This window comes from Ranitomeya variabilis, chromosome 4 (genome assembly GCF_051348905.1).
Source record: "Ranitomeya variabilis isolate aRanVar5 chromosome 4, aRanVar5.hap1, whole genome shotgun sequence".
Lineage (NCBI taxonomy): Eukaryota > Metazoa > Chordata > Amphibia > Anura > Dendrobatidae > Ranitomeya > Ranitomeya variabilis.
In genome coordinates, this window is record NC_135235.1 from 639,738,308 (window position 1) to 639,761,051 (window position 22,744).

General features: G+C 46.4%; 1 protein-coding gene across 1 annotated transcript in view; it reads right to left on the reverse strand.

The window, feature by feature from the left end:
• Positions 1-22,744, reverse strand: part of LOC143767220 (uncharacterized) — a 40,401-nt gene that overhangs the window by 11,997 nt on the left and 5,660 nt on the right. Inside the window, exons 5-9 of the mRNA XM_077255370.1 lie at positions 21,611-21,760; positions 21,302-21,481; positions 21,096-21,219; positions 20,920-21,017; positions 14,047-14,137 (exon numbers count right to left, since the gene is read on the reverse strand). Coding sequence (XP_077111485.1) covers positions 14,047-14,137; positions 20,920-21,017; positions 21,096-21,219; positions 21,302-21,481; positions 21,611-21,760 — 643 coding nt within the window. The remainder of the gene's footprint in view (positions 1-14,046; positions 14,138-20,919; positions 21,018-21,095; positions 21,220-21,301; positions 21,482-21,610; positions 21,761-22,744) is intronic.

The window sequence follows — 22,744 nt, forward strand, 5'->3', positions numbered from 1 at the left end:
CCCTTTCTGTCTTCTGCTATGTAGTAAGTGGACCTCAAATTTGCTAAACCTATTTTCATACTACGTTTGTTATTTCATCTTGATTCACCGCCAATACATGTGGGGGGCCTCTGTCTCCTTTCGGGGTATTTCTCTAGAGGTGAGCTAGGACTAATATTTCCCTCTGCTAGCATTATTTAGTCCTCCGGCTGGTGCTGGGCATCTAGAATCAACGTAGGCATGCTACCCGGCCACTGCTAGTTGTGTGTTAGGTTTAGTTCATGGTCAGCTCAGTTCCCATCTTCCAAGAGCTAGTTCCTATATATGCTGATGCTATGTTCTCTTGCCATTGAGAACATGACAACCAGGATTGGCAAATTCGCCACTGGCGCCCTGTGCTCTTCACGGATGAAAGCAGGTTCACATTGAGCACATGTGACAGAAATAACAGTCTGGAGACGCCGTGGAGAGCGATCTGCTGCCTGCAACATCCTTCAGCATGATCGGTTTGGCAGTGGGTCAGTAATGGTGTGGGGTGGCATTTCTTTGGAGGGCCGCACAGCCCTCCATGTGCTCGCCAGAGGTAGCCTGACTGCTATTAGGTACCGAGATGAGATCCTCAGACCATATTGTTACACCCGGTCCAACCCCTGTACCTTCGCGGGATACCTGTTGGGACTCCCGCTCTGTGTCGGCTCCATGCTGTCCGGATGCAGCCTCTGCTCCTCCTTCCTCATTTGCTTCCTGGCACGCAGCCAGCAGGTTTCCGGGCAGAGTGCTTGGGTTGTGCATGTGCTCACTCCCGATCTCTTAAAGAGACAGCGCGCATTTTCCAAAAAGTACTTCTGACCAATGGCGTGTTAGTGATCACTATTTCTAGCCCCTCCACCATAGGGAGGGTGCCGGAGCAACAAGTATCCACTGTTGCTTACTTCCGGTTCCTGCTAGCACGTGCTCCTGTTTCTGAAGTTCTCTGCCAGTACTCCGCTTATACTGTCTGTCTCCACAGATCATCAGCTTCCTGCTACCCAGATATCCTGGACGACGTCTGTTCTATCAACGCAATCCCATTTTGTCCCTTTAGTCAGCCATCCTCCTCTCTGTACAACGCCAGACTCGCCGGTACCAGCTCTTACCCGTACACTCGGTATCACCTGGTTAGCTCCACGTCTTCTGCTAACCCTGCTTGTCCGCCTGTTCTGGTGGGACAGTTGCCACGAGTCCAAGGTCAAACTGAAGGTTGCACCCTTGTCCCCCAGGCATTCCATTCTGACCCTGTTTGAGGGGACATACTACGGGTGTCTGGGGCTCACGTAGTCACGCCCCCTTTGGCGCCCCCTGACCATGGTCCCGAAGTTCCACGTTAAACTTAAAATAAAAACTAATGTGAAATTCAGCTTCTGTGCCTCTGTTTACATTTGTTACAGATTGCTTCGGCCAAGGAACCCGCTGGATCCCAGACACCTCCGGCCGTGGAGCTATATCAAGATGTTACCCGTCTGAGGAGTCAACAGGACAAGATCATGACTTTTCTGCACAACTTGTCTACTCGCATGGATACTTTGGTCTCCTCGCCTGCACCCGTCTCTGCCACCGGTATCCAGGTACCTAGCTGCACAGCAAGTAAAGGTCCTCACCTGGTGGCTCCCAACCGCTTCCGTGGCAACCCCGTTCAATGTCCGGAGGTTTATTAACCAGTGCACGCTGCACTTTGAACTCCTGGGGCATATGTTTGCTTCTGATCGGGTCAAGGTGGGCTTCATCATGTCTCATCTTGACGGAGAGGCCCTCGCCTGGCTGAATCCTCTGTGGGAGAGAATGGATCCTCTGTGGGAGAGAATGGATCCACTGGATACTAATCTTCAGTCATTGCTAGAGGCATTCCGCAGGACCTTTGACAAACCTGGTCGAGCTACGTCAACAGCTTCGGCTCTTCTTCGACTACGCCAGGAGGCTCTTACTGTGGTTCAGTATGCGGTGCGGTTCTGTACCCTTTCGTCTGAATTATCCTGGAACAATGAAGCCTTGGTGGCTACATTCTTGGAGGGTCTTTCAGGAAGAATAAAGGATGAGCTGGCGTGACAGGACATGCCCACAAGCCTGGATGACCTGATTTCTCTGGCAGTCCGGACTGACCTACAGTTTCAGGAATGATCCAAGGAGACCAAAAGTGAAATAGGTTCCTACCACCTGGCCGCTAGTACTTCAAAATCAGAGACTTCCCCGACTTCATTCCCCTCACCTATGCCTATGGAAGTAGATTGGGTAAGCTTGGGTAACTACCGCCAGGAGGGGAGCTGTTTCTACTGTGGCAGTTCCGAGCATTTCATCCACACCTGTCCAAAGAAGTCAAGAAACTCCAGTACCTAGAGTCGGTAGGAGAGGCAGCCCTAGGTAAGGATCATCTCTCTCCACCACTACAAATAACAGTTTCCGTGGTCTTTGGCAAGGTAAAATTTTCTGAACTGTTACCTGGACTCTGGAACCGCTGGGAACCTCATGCAGCAGGAGCTTGTGGATCCTTATCAGATACCAGTCCAGCACCTTCCAGAACCATTGCAGGTGACATCTGTAGATGGCAAACCCCTGTCCGAGTCCATTCAGTTCCAGACTGTGCCCATGGAACTCTCGGTAGGTTTAGCTCATTCAGAAAGAATCCGCTTTTATGTGTTGCCATGTTCGTCTCACCCATTGCTTTTAGGTCCACCCTGGCTCCGGATGCAGGAACCTGTCTTAAATTGGAAGACGGGTGAGATTCTGCATTGGGGAGACTCCTGCTTGGATCGGTGTATCATCCCTGTTCGACCTGTTCTTCCTCCAGTCCAGCCCACTGCCCTGCCGGGTCTACCCTCCTCTTATTGGCCCTTTGCTGATGTCTTCGGGAAAAAGGAGGCTGAGAAATTACCTCTGCACAAGTCGTATGATTGCCCGATTGATCTGCTCCCCGGAACATCTCCTAAATGGCAAATGTATCCTCTTTCTCAAGCAGAGACCCAGTCCATGTCTGATTACATACAGGAGAACCTGGCCAGAGGATTTATCTGGAGGTTATCCTCGCCAGCAGGAGCAGGATTCTTTTTAGTGAAGAAAAAGGATGGATCTCTACGGCCCTGTATCAATTACAGGGGGCTGAACCTGATTAAGGTAAAGAACAGGTATCCGTTGCCTCTTATTTCTGAGTTGTTTGATCGCCTTAGGGGGTCTAAAATTTTCACCAAACTGGACCTCAGGGGGGCCTACAACTTGATACGTATTCATAAAGGAGACGAGTGGAAAACCGCTTTTAACACCCGGGACGGACAGTACGAATACCTGGTAATGCCGTTCGGCCTAAGTAATGCACCTGCAGTTTTTCAAGAATTTGTAAATGATATTTTCAGAGATCTGCTCTATTCGTGTGTTGTTGTTTACCTGGACGACATCTTGATTTTCTCTGAAGATTTAGCCTCCCACCGGAGACAAGTACATCTGGTTTTACAGAGACTTAGGGAGAACAGACTTTATGCTAAATTTGAAAAGTGCCTCTTTGAACTATCTGCTCTGCCTTTCCTTGGTAATATAGTCTCGTCCACAGGGGGTAAAGATGGATCCGGAGAAGGTATCCGCCATCCTTAAGTGGCCTCGCCCATCCGGTCTGAAAGCCATACAACGGTTCCTGGGCTTTGCCAACTAATACCGTTTATTTATCCCTCATTTTTCCACCCGAGTGGCACCCATCTCGGCCTTCACCCGGAAAGGCGCAAACGCCAAGGATTGGACTCCTGAAGCAGAGGAGGCTTTTGTTTCTCTAAAACAGGCCTTCTCCTCCACACCCGTTCTTCATCGACCTGATTCAGATAAACAGTTCTTGCTGGAGGTAGATGCTTCTTCCATAGGTGCTGGAGCAGTACTCACCCAGAAGTCGTCCACCTGTTGGATGGTCACCTGTGGTTTCTTCTCAAAGAATTGTTGGCTATCAAGTTAGCCCTGCAAGAGTGGCGACATCTCTGAGGGAGAGGCCTATCAGGTTGTCATCCTTACAGATCATAAGAACCTCGCTTTTCTTCAATCTGCACAAAGGCTGAATCCTTGTCAAGCCCGTTGGGCCTTGTTTTTTGCCCGATTTAATTTTGTTCTTCATTTCCGTCCAGCTGATAGGAACATTAAAGCCGATGCACTCTCTTGAGCATTCCTGCCTCCCGATATTGAGGAAGAACTGCAACACATCATTGAACTGTCAAGGATTGTGCCTGTAGCCGCAGTTAATCTTGTTCGACTTCCTCCGGGAAAGACTCTAGTATCTACTTCAAATCGGAGCCGTGGCCTCCGGTGGGGTCATTTTTCCCAGTTGGCCAGCCATGCCGGCCAGAAAAAGACTCTGCAACTCATCTCCCGTTATTACTGGTGGCCCATCATGGGCAAACATGTCCAGGAATATGTTGCTGCCTGTCCTTCGTGTACCCGCAACAAGATGGCTAAGCATCTGCCCTCCCGGCTGCTATTACCTCTTTCTGTTCCTTCAATTCCCTGGCAGCACATCACGATGGACTTCATTACTGATCTTCCTGTCTGTTCCGTCATCTGGGTAGTGGTGGATCGTTTTTCGGAGAAGGCTTATTTCGTTCTGTTACCCGGTCTTCCATCTGCTTCTGAGCTCGCGGACCTTTTCATACAGCACATTTTCTGTCTTAATGGTTTTCCTCTCCACATTGTGTCCGACAGGGGTGTCCAGTTCACCTCCAAGTTCTGGAGAGCAGTTTGTAAATTGGTGAAAGTGGAACTGGACTTCTCTTCTGCATACCACCCTCAATCCAGCGGGCAAGTAGTGAGGACCAATCAAATCCTGACTGGATTCCTGAGTCATTTCGTCAATGTACATCATGATGACTGGATCAATCTGCTGCCTTGGGCATAATTCTTGTACAATAATCAAGTAAGTGAATCCTCTGGAAAATCTCCTTTTCAGATAGTGTTTGGACTCCAACCCGGGATTCCTCTTCCCATGACTGGGTCTTCGGGCATTCCTGCTGCTGACACCTTTATTGGGGAATTCTCGAAGTATGGAGCGAAACCAAGGTCGCTTTGGAAAAAGCCTCACATCGTTTGAAGCACGCGGAAAAAAGACGTCTGGATGCACCTATCTTTCAGCCCGGAGATAAGATGTAGCTCTCCTCCAGGTATATCCGTCTGAAGATGCCCTCATACAAGTTGGGCCCCAGCTTCATCGTCTCGTACAAATTGAAATTGCCTGCTTCTTTACGTGTGCCTAACTCTTTCCATGTTTCCCTCCTCAAACCAGTAGTTTTGAGCTCCTTCTTTAAAGATCCAGGTTCCACTCCTGATCCCGTCAGTGAGGAGGATGTTTTTGAGGTAGACAATATCTTGGCCTCTAAAAGAGTAAGGGGTAAGATTTAATATTTGTTGGACTGGAGGGGCTTTGGACCTGAGGAGAGGTCATGGGAGCCTAAAGAGAATATTCGGACTTCTCTCCTTCTGAAAAGATTTTACGCAGGCTTGAAAAAGAGGGGGCATAAGGAGGGGGATACTGTTACACCCGGTCCAACCCCTGTACCTTCGCAGGGTCCCCGCTCTGTGCTGGCTCCATGCTCTCTGGATACAGCCTCTGCTCCTCCTTCCTCATCTGCTTTCTGGTACTAAGCCAGCAGATTCCCAGGCAGAGTGCTTAGGTCTTGCGCGCTCCCGGTCTGTTAAAGAGACAATGCACATTTTCCAAAAAGTACTTCTGACCAATGGCGTGTTATTGATCACTATTTCTAGCCCCTCCACCATAGGGAGGGTACCGGAGCAACAAGTATCCACTGTTGCTTACTTCCGGTTTTTGTCAGCACGTGCTTCTGTTTCTGAAGATCCATGCCAGTACTCCGCTTATACTGTCTGTCTCCACAGATCATCAGCTTCCTGCTACCCGGCTATCCTGGATGACGTCTGTTCTATAAACACAATCCCGTCTCATCTCGTTAGTCAGCCATCCTCCTCTCCAGACAACGCCAGACTCGCCGGTACCAGCTCTCATCCGTACACCCGGTTAGCTCCACATCTTCTGCTAACCCTGCTTGTCCACCTGTTCCGCTGGGACAGCTGCCATGAGTCCGGGGTCTAACTGGAGGTAGCAATCGTGTCCCCCAGGCTTTCCATTGTGACACTGTTCGAGGGGACATATACTGGTGTCTGGGGCTCCCGTAGTCACGTCCCCTTAAGGGCCCCCCTGACCGTGGTCCCGAGGTTCCACGTTAAACTTCTATAAAAACGAATGTGAACTTCACCTTCTGTGCCCCCGTTTCCATTCGTTACACATATGCTGGTGCGGTTGGCCCTGGGTTCCTCCTAATGCAGGACAATTCCAGACCTTATGTGGCTGGAGTGTGTCAGTAGTTCCTGCAAGATGACGGTATTGAAGCTATGGACTGGCCCGCCTGTTCCCCAGACCTGAATCCGATTGAACACATCTGGGACATTATGTCTCGCACCATCCACCAATGTCACGTTGCACCACAGACAGTCCAGGAGTTGGAGGATGCTTTAGTCCAGGTCTGGGAGGAGATCCCTCAGGACACCATCCGCTGCCTCATCAGGAGCATGCCCAGGTGTTGTAGGGAGAACATACAGGCACGTGGAGGCCACACACTACTGAGCATCATTTCCTTGCCTTGAGACATTTGCACTGAAGTTGGATCAACCTGTAACTTCATTTTCCATGTTGATTTTGAGTATCATTACAACTCCAGACCTCCGTGGGATATTAGTTGTGATTTACATTGATCATTTTTAGGTTTTATTATTCTCAACACATTCCACTATGTAATGAATAAAGATTTACAACTGGAATATTTCATTCAGTGATATCTAGGATGTGAGATTTTAGTGTTCCCTTTATTTTTTTGAGCAGTGTATGTATGTATATATATATATATATATATATATATATATATATATATATTGTAGCATTTTGCATACTACGTGTCTTGGGGACACTCGCTTGGCACGGGATCAAGCACTTTGGCACGGTTTTTCCACTTAAAGCAGTCTGTTTGGTTTATTCTCTCCATAAACCATAGAAACAAGAACAAGCGGTAAACAGTCTTACATCAGACAGATAAATCCTCAATGTCCATAGTAGAGCTCCGCTCTCTCAGGTCTGTGGGCGCTCAGGCTGTGCTAAGTCCAGCACGCAGGCTCTACAGCCTAAACACAGTCTCTCTGTAGTGTCCAGCCGGGACACATGTGAGTCTGTCCACACTGGCAGACTCCCAAACACTCACTACCATGTGCTAAACACACCTCCTTTAGGTAGCATGTAACCACACCCACAGGTGAGGTAACATCACATGCACTGGTCACATGATCATGACATCACTGCAGGTCCTCAAACTCAAGCACTTCCCGCAGGGAAAAGGGGTACAGTAAGCACCCTCACCCAGAGATGAGGCATGTGGGTAGCCAGACCCTCCCATCTCTCATAGCTACCCGCAACACGGACCCAGGTGCAGTAAATGATATCTTTAGTAGGGTTGAGCGAAACGGGTCGGCCATTTTCAGAAGTCGCCGACTTTTGGCAAAGTCGGGTTTCATGAAACCCGACCCGACCCCTGTGTGGGGTCGGCCATGAGGTCGGCGATCTTCTGAATCTGGTATCGGAATTCCGATACCGAGTTCCGATATGTTTGCGATATCGGAAATCGGTATCGGAATCCACATTTAAGTGTAAAATAAAGAATTAAAATAAAAAATATTGATATACTCACCTCTCCGGAGGCCCCTGGACATCGCCGCCGGTAACCGGCAGCCTTCTTTGCTTAAAATGAGCGCGTTTAGCGCCTTCCATGACGTCACGGCTTGTGATTGGTCGCGGCCGCCCATGTGACCGCTCACGCGACCAATCACAAGCCGTGACGTAATTCTCAGGTCCTAAATTCCTAATTCTAGGAATTTAGGACCTGAGAATTACGTCACGGCTTGTGATTGGTCGCGTGGTGGTCACATGAGCGACCGCGACCAATCACAAGCCATGACGTCATCTAAGGCCCTTCACGCGCTCATTCTTAAGAAGGAAGGCTGCCGGAAAGAAGCAGGGCGCGTCCGAGGGTGAGTATATACCTAATAGGAATATACTCACCCTCGGCTTCTTTCCGGCAGCCTTCCTTCCTAAGAATGAGCGCGTGAAGGGCCTTAGATGACGTCACGGCTTGTGATTGGTCACGGCCGCTCATGTGACCGCCACGCGACCAATCACAAGCCGTGATGTAATTCTCAGGTCCTAAATTCCTAGAATTAGGAATTTAGGACCTGAGAATTACGTCACGGCTTGTGATAGGTCGCGTGAGCGGTCACATGGGCGGCCGCGACCAATCACAAGCCGTGACGTCATGGAAGGCACTAAACGTGCTCATTTTAAGCAAAGAAGGCTGCCGGTTACCAGCGGCGATGTCCAGGGGCCTCCGGAGAGGTGAGTATATTAATATTTTTTATTTTAATTCTTTATTTTACACTTAAATATGGATCCCAGGGCCTGAAGTAGAGTTTCCTCTCCTTCAGACCCTGGGAACCATAGTATCCCATTGCACTGCATTGGGTTTCGTGTTTCGGCCGACCCCGACTTTTTTATAGGATCGGCCTATTTCACTCGACCCGACTTTTGAGAAAGTCGGGTTTCGTGAAACCCGACCCGATCCTATAAAAATAAAAGTCGCTCAACCCTAATCTTTAGTGCTCACGTGCACTAAAGACAAAATACTCCGGGTTGCATCGCAGGGAGCATCCATCCCTGTGACACATACCTCCCATTAACCACACGACCACCAGTCACACCACAATATATATATATATGTGTGTGTGTGAATGAAAACAAAGATGTCATTTTTATTTACACTATTTACCGATCACCATAAATCACTATATTGTACATGTTGTTACAATTACAGGGACACAAAATATGTTCATATTTACTGTGATGATTTTGTATGACTTTTGAAAATGATTCTATAGTTAGAAATCTCTGGTGATTACTTTTCAGCACTTATAATGCTCTGGCATGATATCTGTATATAACTTTATATTATGCATGTAGAGAAGAATGCTTTTGAGGTTTTCAGGCTGAGAAAATTCTCCATAACAGTACAGCCTGTGGCTCCCTAGTAATGTTTCTACCTTCCATATCAGGGGTCTTGAGTTCAGATCCCCGGTGCTGACAAACTTCAAACTTATATTAAGAGACATCCACTATGTGTCCTGTATTAACCCCTTTACCCCAAGGGTGGTTTCTGACCACTGTCTCTTTATGAGGTTATAACTCTGGAATGCTTCAATGGATCCTGATGATTCTGATAATTTTTTCTCGTGACATATTGTACTTCATGATAGTGGTAAAATTTCTATGAGATAACCTGAGTTTATTTGAGAAAAAAACTGAAATTTGGCGAAATTTTGAAAATGTCGCAATTTTCCAACTTTGAATTTTTATGCCCTTAAATCACAGAGATATGTCACACAAAATGCTTAATTAGTAACATTTCCCACATGTCTACTTTACATCAGCACAATTTTGGAACCAAAATTTTTTTGTTTTCAGGGAGTTATAAAGGTTAAAAATTGACCAGTAATTTCTCATTTTTACAACACCATTTTTTTTTAGGACCACATCATATTTGAAGTCCCTTTGAGGGGTCTATAGGATAGAAAATACCCAAGTGTGACACCATTCTAAAAACGGCACATCTCAAGGTGCTCAAAAACACATTCAAGAAGTTTATTAACCCTTCAGGTGTTTCACAGGAATTTTTGGAATGTTAAAAATAAACATTTAACTTCTCTTCACAAAAAAATTACTTCAGCTCCAATTTGTTTTATTTTACCAAGGTTAACAGAACAAACTGGACACCAACAGTTGTTGTAATTTGTCCTGAGTACGCTGATACCCCATATGTGGGGGTAAACCACTGTTTGGGCGCATGGCAGAGCTCGGAAGGGAAGGAGCACCATTTAACTTTTCAATGCAAAATTGACTGGAATTGAGATTGGACGCCATGTCGCGTTTGGAGAGCCCCTGATGTGCCTAAACATTGAAACCCCCACAAGTGACACCATTTTGGAAAGTAGACCCCCTAAGGAACTTATCTAGAGTGTGGTGAGCACTTTGACCCCCCCCCAAGTGTTTCACTACAGTTTATAACGCAGAGCCGTGAAAATAAAAAATCTTCTTTTTTCCACAAAAAAAATGTTTTAGCCCCCAGTTTTGTATGTTCCCAAGGGTAACAGGAGAAATTTGACTCCAAAAGTTGTTGTCCAATTTGTCCTGAGTACGCTGATACCCCATATGCGGGGGGGGAACCACCGTTTGGGTGCATGGCAGAGCTCGGAAGGGAAGGACCGCCGTTTGGAATGCAGACTTAGATGGATTGATCTGCAGGGGTCACATTGCATTTGCAGAGCCCCTGATGTACCTAAACAGTAGAAACCCCCCACAAGTGACCCCAAATTGGAAACTAGACCCCAAGGAACTTATCTAGATGTGTTATGAGAACTTTGAACCCCTAAGAGTTTCACTACAGTTTATAACGCAGAGCTGTGAAAATAATAAATCCATTTTTTTTCTGCAAAAATTATTTTTTAGCCCCCGGTTTTGTATTATCCCAAGGGTAACAGGAGAAATTGGACCCCAAAAGTTGTTGTCCAATGTGTCCTGAGTACGCTCATACTCCACATATTGGAATAAACCCGTGTTTGGGCGCACGGGAGAGCTCAGAAGGGAAGGAGCGCTGTTTAACTTTTTCAACGCAGAATTGGCTGGAATTGAGATCGGATGCCATGTTGTGGAAAACCCCTGATGTACCTAAACATTGAAACCCCCCAATTTTAACTGAAACCCTAACACAAACACACCCCTAACCCTAATCCCAACCCTAAAAATGACCCTAACCAAACCCCTAACCCGAACATGCCCCTAATCCCAACCACAACACACCCCTAACCCCAACACACCCCTAACCACACCCCTAACCCTAATCTCAACCATAACCCTAACCACACCCCTAACCCTAATCCCAACCGTAATTGTAATCCAAACCCTAACTTTAGCCCCAACCCTAACTTTAACCCCAACCCTAACTGTAGCCCCAACCCTAACTGTAGCCCCAACCCTAACCCTACCTTTAGCCCCAACCCTAACTAGCCCCAACCCTAACTGTTGCCCCAATCCTAACCCTAACTTTAACCCCAACCCTAACTTTAGCCCCAACCCTAACTGTAGCCCTAACCCTAATGGGAAAATGGAAATAAATAAAAAATTTTTTATTTTATTATTTTTCCCTAGCTAAAGGGGTGATGAAGGGGGGTTTGATTTACTTTTATAGTGGATTTTTAAGTTGATTTTTATGATTGGCAGCTGTCACACACTAAAAGATGCTTTTTATTGCAAAAAAATAGTTTTTGCGTCTCCACATTTTGAGAAAAATTCAAAAAGATTCAATTTGAGAGCTATAATTTTTCCAAATTTTAGTCTACAGAGTTATGTGAGGTCTTGTTTTTTGCGGGACAAGTTTACGTTTTTATTGGTACCATTTTCGGGCATGTGACTTTTTTTATCGCTTTTTATTCCGATTTTTGTGAGGCAGAATGACCAAAAACCAGCTATTCCTGAATTTATTTGGGGAGGGGGAGTTTATACCGTTCCACGTTTGGTAAAATTGATAAAGCAGTTTTATTCTTCGGGTCAGTACGATTACAGCGATACCTCATTTATATCATTGTTTTGGCGCTTTTATACGATAAAAACTATTTTATATAAAAAAATAATTATTTTTGCATCGCTTTATTCTGAGGACTATAACTTTTTTACTTTTTTGCTGATGATGCTGTATGGCAGCTCGTTTTTTGCGGGACAAGATGACATTTTCAGCGGTACCATGATTATTTATATCCGTCTTTTTGATCATGTGTTATTCCACTTTTTGTTCGGCGATATGATAATAAAGCGTTGTTTTTTGCCTCGTTTTTTTTAAACGGAGTTCACTGAAGGGGTTAACTAGTGAGACAGTTTTATAGGTCGGGTCGTTACGGACGTGGCGATACTAAATATGTTTAATTCAACAAAAACCGACATATCATAGACATCTATTAATATCCAAAAATGGAAAAATGTCCAAACAATTTACGGACCATAGGACAACTCCCATTAACAATAGAACCTATAAAGACCAACGGAGTATAACACCCCAAGAAATATTCGACACTGTACATAATATAGTGAAAAATACAAATAGTTTTATTAATGAATACAAAAAATCATAAAAACACAGTAGAATGATAGAAACTTGGTGATGACAGAATAGGAAACCATGACGGTACCATAGAGAAATTCCAAGCAATCCAATGAAGGTATGGACCAAAGAAGTGTCAGTCCTCACTTCAAAGGACGGGACCTGACACATATAGCATGCAGACAAGTGTCCAAACAGCGGCGCACAGGAAAACCGGCATTACCACAGATAAACAAACATTGTATAGTTGGTTGCCAAGAGACCCATGTGCTACCGCCCCACAATAAAGTGCCAAGTGCATAAGGTCGATACTATCTATGGTGATTACCCATATGGAAAAGGTACCTGCCAGGTACGTAGCCCCAACGTACGTTTTGCTTTTATTAACTTCCTCGGGAGGCTTGTGTGAGGTTGCCAAAAGTGGAGGGGCTTTTATAATGAACAAGTAATGAGTGGCGTCGCTCTATGCCACGCATGTGGGGCGGTCCCCGATACTAAATATGTGTACTTTTTTTGTTTGTTTTTTATTTAGATAAATAAATTTATTTATGGCAACAATATTTTTTTTTCTTTATTTAGGATTTTCTTTTTTTTTTACATATGTAAATATTTTTATTTTTACTTTATAACATTGCCCCTGGGGGGACATTACAGTATAGTGTCAGATCGCTGATCTGACACTTTGCAGTGCAGTGTGCCAGATCAGCGATCTGACAGGCACTGCAGGGAGGCTTCCCGGCACCTGCTTTGAGCAGGCGCTTGCAAGCCACCTCCCTGCATTACCAGGAAGGAGCTCAGTGGCAATTTTTGATCCAGGGCCTGCAGGGAGGAGACGCTCGGTGCAACGCGATCTCATCGCTTGCTCCGAGGGTCTTAGGGATACTTCCCTATGCCGCCGGAACGCTGTGATCATGTTTGATCGCAGTGTTACGGGGGTTAATGTGCCAGGAGTGGTCCGTGACCGTTCCTGGCACATAGTGCCGGATGTCAGCTGCGATAGTCAGCTGACATCCTGCCACGATCGTCCACGCTCCCCCCGTGAGCGCGGTTGATCGAGTTAGACGTACTATCCCGTCGGTGGTCATATGGGTTACACCTCGACGGGATAGTACGTCTAATGTCAGAATGGGGTTAAACAGGACTGTGAATACAGAAGTATCTCTTCTGCTTCAAAAGTGGCAAAAACAAAAGGACCTAAAAAGGTTAAGTACATGATATGTAATGGTTCCAAAACAGGGCCACGATTATAGAGCTATAACTGCAAAAAATCACTACTAGAAGTAAAAGAGTGAATTAAAAACCATCAATATCTTTTATCACATATGTAAAATATAAAGTAAACAAAATGGATCAAATGTAATGTAAAAAAATCACTAGATACAAGAGGGAAGATGTAAGAATGTGAGAACATGATTGTACAAAAATGAGGAAGGGAACCAAAATCTGTTTAAGATTTAGGAATACAGACACATAATCCACGTGTTTAATTAGGGTTAAAATATACTATGTAATGATCAGAGTGGATGGTAGTAGGTTTACAAAAAACAGGGTTATACCGGACATAGCAGAAGTCTGCAGCAGATCACCATATAATGTAATATAATAATAATTATCATGTGCTGCAAGACAGATAATGTAAACTGACCAGATATGTGCAAGAGATGAAATGTCCGAACATGTCACAAAATAATCATATATTATTATATGCACAATCATGGCGCATAAATAAATACCCATAATGGATTTGTGCTCCCTCTGGGATGGAGCCAACCCGATGTGCGCTCCTGGCACTGATTGTTTTTTAGGTTATACTCACCTGTGCGGTTATCTGTGGGAATCTCCTCTTTACACCGCTCATCACCAATCATATATGTCTCTGTACTATTAATATGGGGCAGATATTTACCCTGAAACAAAAAAATTAAGAGTCAGAGAAAGAGGAAAAATCATATCCAGAAACCTGGGGGAAGATCCAGACAACATTTAATGTCTATGATCAGATTTACCCTGTCATCTCCACCAAGTATAGAACACACACTGAATGGCCACATTATTAGAGACACCCACGTTGTCTATTCAGATCCTCAGCAATTCAGATTGTAATAGATTCCACTAGATGAAGAAGTAATTCTGTGGGATTATTGGCCCATCCGCAAATAATATGGAGATACTGATATGTTGTGAACAGTCTCTTTCATCTCATCATGAAGATGCGCTATAGGATTAAAACATGAGGACTATGAATCCCGGGGAAGCAACAAAAACTCTCTAATATTCCTGGAAGCAATCCATAACTAGTGGATCATTGTGTCATGGTACATTGTCCTTTTACCGCAAGGAAACAGCTGCCATGAAGTGATGAACTTGGTTGGCCAAAATGCTTATGTAAGCCCTAATGTCCAAACATCCATCCACAGATAACTAAGGATCCAGGATGAACCAAGAAAAAATCCCCCGCCATTACTCTACCTCCACCAGCCTGAAATGATGACACCTGATAGATGGTGGCACAGGAACTGTTCATCTGATGTTATAGCCCATCTGTGCCAAGGAAAAATGAGTGATTTCAAACACATTAGTTGGACACCAGTCCTGTAGTCAGTTAAAATTTAGAACACTGTGCACTACCTACAATTTGTAGGGCAGCGGTATCCACGCTATGCAGTGATGAGGCAGTGACACAGCAAAGTTCCAAACAAAAGTCTCTTTAATGTGTTTACTTGACAGAATTAATGTCCAACTCACAGCATTAATGTCCAACTCACAGCATTACACAGTACACGATATCCTCCGGATAGCAGCCGAGAACCATATCCTCCAGTTTGCAGCCAATAAACACGCCAGTTCAGCTCCAAGACCAATTGCCATGGGCGACTGCACCGCTATGTACGCTGCGGGTGCCAGGCATCTCAGCTCCCCTGGCTGTTTGGCTCCACTTGCCTGTGTTGCCTCACACAGGTGGAGCTCTGCAGCGCCGACTGCACTGCAATCTAGCAAACACCAGACTGACACTAATGCCGGGGTCAGACATGCGAAAAACACGAACGAGTCTCGCATGTCAGTATCAGGAACTGTTGCCGGCACTTGGACAGGAGCGTGCGGCTGCATGTATTTCTATTCAGCCGCACGCTCCGGTCCTGAGTGCTGGCGGCAGTGCCGGGCACTGACATGAGAGACTCCTGCGAGTTTCACGCATGTCTGACCCCGGCCTAACTCTGACCCTGACACACCCAAACCCTTTACTGCAGGGCTTTTAACCAAAGAACCTGGAGCCTTCGGCCACATGGAAAACCAGGTCAGGAAGGAAAAGGACTGCCATACTACCATTCTGTAGTCTGTTTCAAAACAAAAGTCCAGCAGGTTTTCTCAAATCTGCCCTGGACAAATAGCTTGTCCAAGACTAACACTCACTTTTAGTTTTCATTGCAATCACAGCTACGCCTGTGACTGCAATGAACTCCCATGGCCTCAATACACCTCCATGTGCATCCTGGGGGGAACATACAGTGACCCTCACATGTAACACCAGTCACTGCCTCACATATTATTAATATCTTCCTCAACAAATCACGTATGTCCTATGGATCCCCTTTCATTGTATTTTTTCCCTCAATCACGATATTCTCACTACTAATACTTTTGCCAAGAAAAACTGAAGAGGTTAGGAATTTTTCAAAATTTCCCTTACAATCATGCCTAGGTGAAGTGATCAAAATTCCCATTCTAATGTGGTTTCAGACTGAAAAGTGATCACTTTATTTTATATTACACTAGTTATTAGTATTCTCTGTACAGGAAAGTTTAGATAAAGAAAGTGTCAGTGTTTCTAATAAATTGGCAGTTCAGTGTATAATACTGGGGGATTGTTGTGAATTTGCTTTTTGCTCCCTCTAGTGGTTACTAGTTTTTTGACTCTGGTTTTTCTGTCATTCCTTTTATCCGCACCTGGGTCGTTAGTTAGGGGTGTTGCTATATAAGCTCCCTGGACCTTCAGTTCAATGCCTGGCAACGTAGTTATCAGAGCTAGTCTGCTGTGCTCTTGTCTACTGATCCTGGTTCCAGTAATTTCAGCTAAGTCTGCTTTTTGCTATTTGTTTTGGTTTTGTATTTTTGTCCAGCTTGTTCCAAATTTATATCCTGACCTTTGCTGGTAGCTCTAGGGGGCTGGTGTTCTCCCCCCGGACCGTTAGACGGTTCGGGGGTTCTTGAATTTCCAGTGTGGATTTTGATAGGGTTTTTGTTGACCATATAAGTTACCTTTCTTTATTCTGCTATCAGTAAGCGGGCCTCTCTGTGCTAAACCTGGTTCATTTCTGTGTTTGTCATTTCCTCTTACCTCACCGTCAGTAGCGTAGCTACCAGGGGGGCAGAGGGGGCGGTCGCCCCGGGCCCTGTGCTCTGAGGGGGCCCACCCGGAGCTACGCTACTGTCAGGGCCGGCGTTAGGGGCCCCTGCCTCCGGTCAATGATTATCTTTTATTCCCCTTGCGTTTGTACTGTGTATGTTGCGTTTGTACTGTGTATGTAGCTAAAGTAACATGCACGGTACAAACATGATCACAGGGAGTCAGAGAGAAGGAACAGAAAGCCTCCAATCAGAGTGCAGGGAGTGAGTCATGTGATCGCTCTTCTGCAGTCTGTGTGGAGGAGAGGGGGAAGGGAGGTCACTCACCCAATCCCGGCTGAGCGCGCTGTGCTTCAAAGCTCCCTGCTGCAGAGAAGAGATCAGCACCAGCAGCAGCCAGGACACAGGGGACCTCACTATCTACACATGTCTGCATCTGACCAGAAGGAGCCTGAGAGCCGAGGAGCAGCAGCCAGGACCAGAGGACACACTCCACACAGCATGTGGACTGAGGAGTATTCTGGCACTTGGCATTTACTAGGTGCTATGTCTGAACTGTTGTTTTGAATACATACATACAGGCACAGTATATAAAGCAATAAAGGTTCTTACACTTGTATGTCTTGTTTAACCTGCAAGCTGGACAGACTCTGAAAGCTGATCAATGTGTGTCTTGGCACATGTAATTTATTTCATGTGTTTACAATAGCACAAAGGTATATTAGATCTGTAGGTGGGAATATACACATTCTAGTTTTTGGAACCTTTCTTGCCTGACATGATAACACTGAAAGACTGACATGTGGACTGACAAGTATCTTGGCAAATGACATTTATTATATGTAGGCAAATCAAAGCATAAAAAGATATATCTGATCTGTGTATAGGCATATAAGTTCAGTAACCATCTTGCTTTTCAGTTTTATAGGTTTTGCCTATCATGCAAGCCCCATCTGGGGGGTTATGTTATATATACATCCACTAACTTACATTAAAGGGAACCTGTCACCCCCAAAATGGAAGGTGAGCTAAGATGAGAAAAAGAGGTTAGATTATACTCACCCAGGTCCAATGAGCGTTGCGGTCCGGGTCCAGGTCCTCCCATCTTCTTACGATGACGTCCTCTTCTTGTCATCACGCTGCGGCACAGGCGTACTCTGTCTCCCCTGTTGAGGGCAGAGCAAAGTACCGCAGTGCGCAGACGCCAGGAAAGGTCAGAGAGGCCCAGCGCCTGCGCACTGCAGTACCTTGCTCTGCCCTCAACAGGACAAAGTACGCCTGCGCCGGAGCGTGAATACAAGAAGAGGACGTCATCATATGAAGATGGGAGGCCCCTGACCCGACCGCGACACCCATCAGACCACCCGCCCAGGTGAGTATAATCTAACCTCTTTTTCTCATCTTTCACGATACATCGGGGGCTTATCTACAGCATTACAAAATGCTGTAGATAAGCCCCTGATGCCGGTGGGCTTAGCTCATCTTCCATTTTGGGGGTGACAGGTTCCCTTTAAAGGGAGCCTGTCACCATATAAGGTCCGGCATCTGTACGCCCTCACATAGTGTTCTAGAATGCTCTCTATAGCTCCAAAATCCTCTATGCAAGGCACAACAAAGAGCTTTTATATTACTCACGGATGGTGCGGTCCGGGCGTCTCTAGTCTTGATCCGGCACCATCCCTCTTCTTGTGATCGCTGTCCCGCTTCGTGTGGAAGATGCGTCCTACATCATGCAGTCAGTGTCCTCTATCACACTCCTGTGCAGGTGCACTTCTCTTTGCCCTGCTAATCTCAGAGCAAAGTATTGTAGTGCGCATGCGCCAGCTTTATTTCCAGGTAATCAGCGCCCTTTGGCCAGCGCATATGCACTACAGTACTTGGCTCTGCTTTCAGCAGCCCAGAGAGAAGTGCGCCTGCACAGGAGCGCAATGGGTGACACTGTGTGGATGACGTAGGGCGTGTCATCCAGATGAAGCAATAATGGAGGATGGCGATCTTAAGTCAAGACCAGTTATGCCTTGGTGAGCGCCGTTGGTGAGTATAATGAGAGGCCATTTTTATGCCTTGCAGAGGGGATTTTGGACAGATTTACAGCCTTCCATATAGAGGCTGCCTATGGGGATGCATTACGCTATAGAGGCTGCCTATGGGGAGCTGCATTATACTATATGGAGGCCTATGGGGAATGTATTATACCATATTGAGGACTATCTGGTGTACTATGCTATATCGAGGCTATCTAGGGGGCCATCATTCAGTGTGGAGATTACAGTGATGGGGCCATCATACAGTGCTGGAGCCAGTTTGGGGGATATTAAGGGGTCAGTATATACAGTGAGGGGGCATCATACTGTGTATAGAGGAGCTGTAAAGGGGGGATACTCTGGACTTTATTAAATGTAAAGTGGGCACTTATTCTTATAGGGGAACTCAGGTTACTGTGACTATCAAAGGGGCACACAGGGCAATATTACTTTCTAGGGGGCAAAATGTGGGCACTGTTTTCTAGGGCACTTGCACCCGGCATTACTATATTATAGAGGGGTGCTTTAGAATTTAGAGGGCACAGAGAACCACACAGGAGGTGCAGTAATGGGAACACATACAACAGCAGCGGCTCAGTATTGGGATATCGGGTGCAGTAATAGGGACACATACGGCAGCAGCGGCTCAGTATTGGGGTATCAGGGGCAGTAATAGGGACACATACTGTACGGCAGCAGCGGCTCAGTATTGGGGTATCAGGTGCAGTAATAGGGTCACATACGGCAGCAGCTGTTCAGTATTGGGGTATCAGGGGCAGTAATAGGGACACATACTGTACGGCAGCAGCGGCTCAGTATTGGGGTATCGGGCAATAATAGGGACACATACGGAAAAATGAATAATACGGGCGACAAAAAATGAATGGCACAAGGAGCACAGTCCCGAGGAGAGGATACCCTTTCTGTCGGATCCAACTATCGACATGCGGTGATACGCCCCACTGGTAGTAAGGTGCTCTGCATATATGCAAGTAGTTTATTCAATCTTCATGTCAAGAGAAAAGAAAAATATGCGGCACTCACCCAGCTTGCGTGATATCGTAACCTTTAATGCACCAAGATTTCGGTTACAAACATTTCATTCAGCTCGGCAAGTTACGTGGGGGTGCGGGGAGTGTGGAGGGGACAACGGCCGTTTCGCGCGATCAGCGCTTCTACGGGTCTCCTGTATGATGGACCCGTAGAAGCGCTGATCGCGCGAAACGGCCGTCGTCCCCTCCACACTCCCCGCACCCCCACGTAACCTGCCGAGCTGAATGAAATGTTTGTAACCGAAATCTTGGTGCATTAAAGGCTACAATATCACGCAAGCTGGGTGAGTGCCGCATATTTTTCTTTTCTCTTGACATGAAAAATGAATAATATGTTCTGTAGGGCTGGTATTTACCACAGTACAGCCATATGGTCAATCAGTGTTGCTTTTTGTATAGAGATTATTTTCAGCAGCAGCACGTTCATCTGCTGAGGTTCTCCTCCTCTATTAGGCTATGTGCACACATAGGTGGGATCTCTGGATTTTTTCGCTCCTGTTTTTGTAAATCTGCAGGTAAACTGCACTGCGGATTTACTGCGGTTTTTGTGCGGATTCCACCTGCGGTTTTACACCTGCGGATTCCTATTGTGGAACAGGTGTAAACCGCAGCGGAATCCACACAAAGAATTGACATGCTACGGAATAAACAACGCAGCATTTCCGCACGTTTTTTTCCGCAGCATGTGCACTGCGGATTTTGTTTTCCATAGATTTACATTGTACTGTAAACTCATGGAAAACAGCTGCAGATCCGCAGCGTTAAAACCGCTGCGGATCCGCAGCAAAATACGCAGCGTGTGCACATACCCTTAGGGTGCGTCACCGAATTGTAATGAAGGTTACCTGGTTAGGGGCCCATTGAGAAGTTTCGCCCCCCCTGAGCCAAAACCCTAGCTACGCCTCTGCTCACCGTTATTATTTGTGGGGGGCTTCTATCCAGCTTTGGGGTCCCCTTCTCTGGAGGCAAGAAAGGTCTTTTGTTTTCCTCTACTAGGGGTAGCTAGATTCTCCGGCTGGAGCGTGTCATCTAGAATCAACGTAGGAATGATCCCCGGCTACTTCTAGTGTTGGCGTTAGGAGTAGATATATGGTCAACCCAGTTACCACTGCCCTATGAGCTGGATTTTTGTATTCTGCAGACTTCCACGTTCCTCTGAGACCCTCGCCATTGGGGTCATAACAGGGGATAAAACAAGTCTGATCAAAAGACCTTCACAACCTTCTACACATCATAGGGAAGATATCATGACACCTTCTCTCCATCTACCTGATGATCCTGAGGAACATCGAGATCTTCTTGTTTACAGTCCTGTGGAAGAAGAGGACGGGGACATCTCTCTGGTGTTGTCCTCTCACTGGATAGAACTGGAAGAAACACATACAGGGACTGAATTCATTCTTTACATACAGATAATTATAGGCCTTGGTATTTAGTCCTATTACCTGGTGATGTGAGGGGCTGGGGAACCTCCATCATGACGTCTTTGTACAGATCTTTGTGTCCTTCTAAATACTCCCACTCCTCCATGGAGAAATAGACGGTAACATCCTGACACCTTATAGGAACCTGACACATACAATGATACCGTCATCCCCCGATCCCTCCATAGCGTTACTGTATAATGTCCCAGCATTCCCAGCAGTGTCACCTCTCCAGTCAGCAGCTCAATCATCTTGTAGGTGAGTTCTAGAATCCTCTGGTCATTGATGTCCTCATGTATCAGGGGGTGAGGTGAAGGCCCCGTGATTGGGCTCAGGGGTCTTTCCCATCCCTCAGACACAGGGGCCTGACAGCGCTCACTAGAGGTCTTCTTCACTACTGTGTAATCCTGGTTATGGAGAGACACATTAATAAACCTCACTACAGACATTCCCAGAGTCCTCACCTCTCCAGTTCTGTACATCTGTTATTCCCATAGATAAGAATGATGTAATGTGACGTCATCAGAATCTCTCACCTCTCCAGTAAGCCGGAAGAGGATCTCTAGGGTGAGGTGTAATATCCTCTCCGCCATCTTGTCCCTGTCCCTATCCATCCTTGTAGGGTCACTCAGGAGAATTCTCTTATATAGAAGATCTCCACTGAGAGGATCCGATATTGTAGGGACCTGAATGGGGAGAAGATGGCGATGTAACATCATAAAGATCCCATGTAAGAAATCTCCGGAGCTGTTACCGGCGTCACATGATCACTACATCCAGTCATGGCCCCGTCCTGCACCCAGTATAACACACAGTCCCATTATAGTCACATACAGAGATGTATCACAGGCTCAGCACTGAGGGGGTTAATGTCCCCTGTGCCCAGTAATGGGGAATCTCCAGCACCTACCTCCACCTGCAGAGCCGCACACCACATGTATGGCTGTTCTGTGTGCACAGGACCTGTGATGAGGTCACAGGAGGGGAAGAGTCAGGGGGTCACATAATCAGGGGCCTCTATGACTAGTGGACCATGGTGTCATGGTACACGGTTCTTCTAGGGTAGGGTAAAAAGCTGCCATAAAGTGATGAACTTGATTGGCCAAAATGCTTATGTAAGCCCTAATGTCCAAACATCCATCCATAGATAACAAAGGACCCAGGATGAGCCAAGAAAAAATCCCCCGCCCTTAAGGCCCCGTCACACTTAGCGATGCTAAAGCGATCCCGACAACGATACGACCTGTCAGGGATCGTTGCTGCGTCGCTATGTGGTCGCTGGTGAGATGTCAAACAGTGAGATCTTCCCAACGACGCAGCAGCGATGCGGCGACCTGTAGTGACCTGTACAACGATGTCGTTGGTCGTTGTGACCCTGTCACATGGCAGCTATTATGACGATTCAGACCTCGATGAGGGACGTCCTGTGTGACGTTGTAGTCAACGAGGTCGTTGGTAAGGTGTCAAACACAGCGATGTGTGCTACCCAGCGGGACCTCAACGATCAAAAAAAGGTCCAGGCCATTCCGACACGACCAGCGATCTCACAGCAGGGGCCTGGTCGCTGCTACGTGTCAAACATAGCGAGATCACTACTGAGGTCGTTGTTGCGTCACAAACTTGTGACTCAGCAGCGATCTCGCTAGCGACCTCGCTTAGTGTGACGGGGG